The sequence below is a fragment of the Miscanthus floridulus genome, chromosome 3 (genome assembly GCF_019320115.1).
Source record: "Miscanthus floridulus cultivar M001 chromosome 3, ASM1932011v1, whole genome shotgun sequence".
NCBI lineage: Eukaryota > Viridiplantae > Streptophyta > Magnoliopsida > Poales > Poaceae > Miscanthus > Miscanthus floridulus.
In genome coordinates this window covers 52,471,858-52,477,975 of record NC_089582.1, presented here as the reverse complement: position 1 = coordinate 52,477,975, position 6,118 = coordinate 52,471,858, and the positions used below count along the sequence as shown (strand labels likewise).

Below are 6,118 nucleotides of genomic sequence, written 5' to 3'. Positions count from 1 at the left end.
GCTACAGTGCCAGGAGCCCAGAGCCTCCAAGAGCCCTACCAAAGGAAGCCTTAGTTCCTCCGTCCCTAAATATTAATCATCACGATTTATGTATCGATAACTTTAACTCGATTTATAGAAAATACTTACAATATTTCTATCTCTAAATAAATTTATTAAAAAATTAGATTCAAATATCTATCAATGATACTAATTATGTATCATAAATATTAATATTTTTTAATATATATTTAGTTAAAGTTGTTTCTTAAAACTGCAGATATTTAGGAACGGAGGATGCAGTAAAGATGATTGAGCAGACGGCGGACTAGCTAGGTACACACGTACGTACTGTACGTGGTACGTAAACACACACACACTTTATGTGGGTACTACTTATTACGTCATCACACTCTGATCGATGGAACTCTAGCTTCAGGTGATAGAGATAACTGATGATCGATCCATCAGAATCAAATCATCAGACCCTAGGTCCTTTGGGCTCGCCGGCGCCCGCTCCGCCGCCGAAGTCGTAGTCGTGGTCCCGGTATCCGCCGCTGCCGCCGAAGAGTCCCGCGTGGAGCATGAGCACGTAGAGGAGCTGCGTGAAGGCGAGGATGATGACGAAGGCCTCCAGCACGCGCAGGCGCCACCCGCGGTGGCCCCCGACGTTGATCTCCTTGCAGGCCAGCCCGAAGGCGAGCGCCGTGATGGCCCAGGCGATGAGCGACGACGCCGCGTTGGTGGCCAGGCTGTCGTGGCGCCACGCGCGGACGTGGTGCACCCCGGCCAGCTTCGACGCCGCGCCCACCACGCCCGCCAGGATCGCGAACACCAGGAAGTAGAACGTCGCGCCGTTGCCGGCCACGCCTGCATGTCGTCATGTGCAATGCATCATCAAGCTTACGAAGAACTAATAATAACTAAGCCATACGTACCTGGGTAGTTGGTCTGCCCGTTGATGTAGTGGTTGAGGTTCCAGCTCGCGAAGCCGATGACGATGAGGTACATGATGAGGTTCAGCACCATCAGCGGCGCCACCATGTTCCTCCCAACCCCGGCCATTAATTCTTCTCTTTCTTGATTCCTCCCACGCACTGCAGGGTGCACACTAGCTGCTACTTCTGTGCTAGCTAAGCTTTGAACACACAGCAATGGCGAGCAGGCAGCTGCTGCGCAGTGGCACTCGAGCTACTAGCTTCAGTAGTTAGACCAGGAAGGCGAATGGACAGACTTGCATTGACGAAGCAGCAGATCCTGCCGTGTCCTGGTTTTAAAGACGCAGGGGGGTAGGGGACCAATCAATCGGCCAAGCCTGCCACGATGCTTATCTATCCGATCCGTTGCCGACGCGGGGGAGCTAGCTAGCGTGAGGCTGAAGCGGCGCATGCAGGCGCACACAGGGGAGCAGCAGAGAGCAGGTCCCCTTCGCCCTTCGGCTTTGCATGCGCGGAGGCGCGTGAGGCGCCGACGCGTGTGCGCGCACCGCCAGCGCAGCGCGCGCGCCCAAGCGTCGTCGTCGGCCGCGCGCACAGGTGGTGGGGTGCAGGTCACGTACGTGGCGTGCCCGGGAGTCCGCGCGCGCGCAGGCGTGCAGCTGCCCACCGCACGAGCTGCCCAATCCGGCAGGAACTGATGCTTCTAGTTTGGTGAGGGTTTAGTTGGATGAAATTTGGGAATTTGGCTATTGTAGCGCTTTTGTTTTTATTTGTCAATTAGTGTTTAATTATAGACTAATTAGGCTCAAAACGTTCGTCTCGTGATTTCCAACCAAACTGTTCAATTAGTTTTTTTTCGTCTACATTTAATATTCCATATACGTATCGCAAGATTCAATGTGATGCTTACTGTAGCACTTTTTGGAAAAAAAAATTTGGAACTAAACATGGGCTTGGGCGCCACCGCCCACCGGATTCTGGGATTTGGAGTATTCTATACTCGCGAGCGTGCAGTTCTCGAGGTGTCCGTCCAAGCTCCTGTGATCCCCATCCCCATGCTCGCCAACTCGTGTACATTAGGTGCCTATTTAGTTTCCAAAATTTTGTAAAATTTTGTAAGATTTCTCGTCACATTAAATCTTTAGACGCATGCATAAAGTATTAAATATAAATAAAAAATAAAACTAATTACATAGTTTAGACGAAATTCACGAGACGAATCTTTTAAGCCTAATTAGATTATGATTGGACACTAATTACCAAATAACAATGAAATGCTACAATACTATTTTCTAAAAAAATTCGCAAACTAACCAAGGCCTAGGCCAGTCTGACGTGTTAAAATGGGCAACTGGCCGCTTGGTTTATAGTAGATGCAAAGAAAACGGAACGTTCGTTTTGACTACGCTAATGTTAGTGCTGGTTCGATGTGAGAGAAAAATAATGTTACTTCGCTGAAAAGTGCTGTTGAAGTAGTGTTGAAAAATAGGATGAACATATGATGCACCAACTATAGTAGGAATTATCCTCCGACAAGTAGTAGATCAGCATTTTGTGCGTAGGGAATTAAAGGGATAGCACAAAAGACATACATTTATAATGGTTTAGGTACGAAATACCTTATGTTTAGTGGAGAATGCTTGTCTTGCTTCATATGCTCAGGTTTAGGGGCGAAGCCAGGAAGTTATTTTTTTAATATTACGTGACCAGCAATGTTAAATTTTTAAAATTTATTTGAATTTCAAAAAATTCAGTGGAAATTGCATTCGGGGGGGGGGGGGGGGGGCTTGCCTGCCTCCCCTTGTGTCTGCCCATCCTCATGTTTACAGGGGCGTTGATGAGTATGCGCAGGATTCCTAGCTATGAGATATTGATCTATCAAATGGATCGCCACCCCTACCTCTTATTTAGTTGGGAGGAGGGGGTAGGGTTATCAATGGAATGACGAATGACTTGAATCTATGGTTTACTTAATCTGTTTATAAGGTAATCTCAACGGATCAAGCGGACCAACATGATTTACTTGGCTTCCAAGCAGTGGCGGAGCCAGAATTTCACGGCTGGGTATTCCAAGTATAAAATTTTTTCGATGCATATGCAATAGTAATAAGGGACAAAACCAGTACAAAATTGATCCTGGTGCACGGCTCAAGTAGTATATATATAATTTTCTTAAAATATATGCTAGATAAATTTATTTTTTACCCTGGTAACAAGGCACCGGGCAAAGTGAACCTGGTGTCACTCCTGGTAATAATCAAAGTATAAGTTCTTTCTCTACCTTACAAGAAAAACAATGCAACATTTCTTTTAAAAAAAAGAACACAATGCAACAAAAAAAAGAAAACGAAACCTTCAATTCTTACTCTAAAGAATCAAGAATGGATCTGGGGTCTTTTGTGTTCGTCGTGCTGTTGCTTCAAGCCGCAGATGAGAGAGGTGCCGAGGGGAAGGGTCGGACACCTGGACGCCGGAGCCGAGGGAGAGCCTGCAAAGACCACTGACCGCCGCCGCCACCGCCGCTAGAGGAGCGTCGGGCGCAAGGCGCTGCCGCATTCCCGACTGCTAGAGGGCCGATGGGCGAGGGGCCGACCGAGCGAGGGCTGAAGAGCCGAGGGGGAGAGCCGACCTGCCGTGCCGCCGTCTGTCGGTGCAGCCGCCGCCCTTCCAATCGATGCGAGCGACGGACGGGAGCAGGAGATAGGGACGGAAGTACGGTCGATGGGTTTCTGTCTTTCTGAGTTCGTGGGCTGCTGCTACTAGTTGTTCTACTGGGCTTATGGGCTACATATTTGCAACATTCAACAAACTAACATGCTGTATCATTATATATGTATACATATATTTATGTTTGTCACAAAAATCATGGATATTCCATGGAATACAGGGGCATACCCCTGGCGCCGCCCATGCTTCCAAGGCTATCTAGTCAATATCTTGTCTTTCAAGTAGTAGATACAACTCATCCGACTTAGGCTTCTTCATCAGCAGGCTTGGCCCATCTGGTTCTAGCAAGGGTACCTAGGGTCCAATATACCAACACATTCGAATTCTAAAGCTCTAGGGCCTAAACCTCACAAAGATGAACAAGAGATTGACCCCTATGACTTCGATTTGATCAATATGCACATGAGAGACCGGATAGAGTGTATAATGACTTATATATTCTAGCTTCCAGCAGCATTTGGGCACTCCAATTACCTTAAGAAAGTGAATAGGAACCCATATATTTAGCTTATCCACCATAGCTAACCGTTAGCCAAAGTTTGAAAAAAGTAGCACTAGCCGGATAATCCGGTGAGGTAAAATTTTCCTTGGTCTGATAGTTCTACCCGTACTAGCCATTGAAGTAGTTGATGTAGATCTTGCTGATGTATTAGTCCAACAGTGACTTTCTTCACCTAGCCGGAATGTGCCCGACCTGTTCATTTGAGCAGTGCCACAACACTATGTGCTGGCTGGATAAAGTCCAACTATTCGATGTGTTGTATTTCTCTTTGGCTAAATCATTCGTCGGGCGTGTTTTGAACAGTGACCGTAGATAATTTCCAACGGCCTAGCTTTAGCCAATTGTCCAACATTGCTCGACTCCATCGCTGGATCGTCCGAAGCGTTGTAACGAACGGTACTACTAGTATAGCAAGTGACCAAACCTGAGCAGCCATGTCCCCGAAACGATTTGGTCCCGTTCGCTCGGCTAAATTTGGCTAAAAACGCTGTTCTGGCTGAATTGTTGTGAGAGAAAAATATTATCTCGACTAAAAAAAGAAGTCGAATAAGTTAGATTATAAAATAAGCCGAACGGGACTGATAGGGGCAAGGAACGAGGAACATGGTATGACACTGGTATGGTACTTTTAGATGGTTTTGTACCGTGGGAAGAAAACTATTCTCATAATGACATTTCTAGAATGAAAAATGTGGCTATGTTCCATGTGCATGGCTGCTAAGGGCCAAACCGGCCTAAGTTAAGGATCTTTTCTCATAGCTTACCACTGGCTTGTTTCATCATTCTACTTCACCGGATCTCCGATCAAATAGAACATGTTGCTACCATGATAAACTTCATGTGGGTCTCAAATCCATCTCACTCGATGCACTATCACATTACGTGACTGTCCCTTAGTGAATTGATCTGCCAGAATTTTAGACGTATGGACATAATCCAATGCTATCACTCCGAAGTTTCTTAATTTTCTGACAGATTTTAACCGCTTCTTTACATGCCTTGTGGACTTCATGTTATCCTTAGAACTGTTCATCTTGATTATCACAGTGTGATTATCACAGTTCATAAAAATAGCCGGTATAAGTTTTTCTACTACCGATAAATCCATAAGGAGTTCACGAAGCCACTCGGCCTCAACAGTGGCGGTATCTAGTACTGCAAGTTCCCCTTCGTCTTGTGTAATTTCCTTGCTTAGTCTTCCTTTGTTGATTTCTTCATTTGTTCTTCGTTTCTTCATGCCACTTGTCTAAGACAATACACATGTTATTCTTAATGTTTGTGTTATCATCCAAATCACCAAAACCATATATGATCACGCATATAGACACGTATAATCCTTAAAAAATTGTATTCTTATTCGGTCTCTCTGTTTAAAAAGGCAATGCCTAACTCCATTTAGCGTTGCTGCACCACCTCATCTAGTCTATCTACTAGTGTTTTGTCTAGATTTTCTCCGCATAGAGATGCCTTTTTTTTGAAAAATCATCATAGAATGCTTTTGATGTATGTATGGAAATGAAACAAATCAGAGATTGAGAAAGGTAAACTCCGGTATTATATATACTCATGAATGCATATAATGCCCATTTTTGTCTGTACAGAGACAGATGCACGTATGAAAATGGACCAAGTAGTGATGGACAAAGATAAATTGCGATTATATTACTTATGAATGCATATAATATCAAATTTTCATGATGTGCTGAATTTCCCTTTTTATTAGCATGGCACTACTCTAACTGTTAGAAACGGTTAGGCACGCTAAGCTTGTCGCTGGCCTGGCGCCTAGAAACACAGTCAGTCTACAAGATACAAAGTTGCCAAATCTAAAAAATGCCAACCAAATGGAAACATGTCGGTGTCGCATTGGATCAGTCTCTAAAATATGTAAGACAATATCTACGGCAGTTAGTCATGCGTTTTGCACTTCACAACAGACCTGACGCTAAGCCCTCAAATTCAAAATATATGG

The 6,118-nt window shown here is 44.9% G+C and overlaps 1 protein-coding gene across 1 annotated transcript; it reads right to left on the bottom strand.

The window, feature by feature from the left end:
- Positions 1 to 307: 307 nt before the first annotated feature.
- Positions 308 to 1,199, bottom strand: LOC136545731 (membrane protein PM19L-like). Its single transcript, XM_066537717.1, has 2 exons — positions 918 to 1,199; positions 308 to 849 (listed from the first exon to the last, which is right to left on the bottom strand). The coding sequence occupies exons 1-2, from the start codon at positions 1,042 to 1,044 to the stop codon at positions 461 to 463; spliced, it is 516 nt and encodes a 171-aa protein (XP_066393814.1). The 5' UTR covers positions 1,045 to 1,199; the 3' UTR covers positions 308 to 460.
- Positions 1,200 to 6,118: the final 4,919 nt, after the last annotated feature.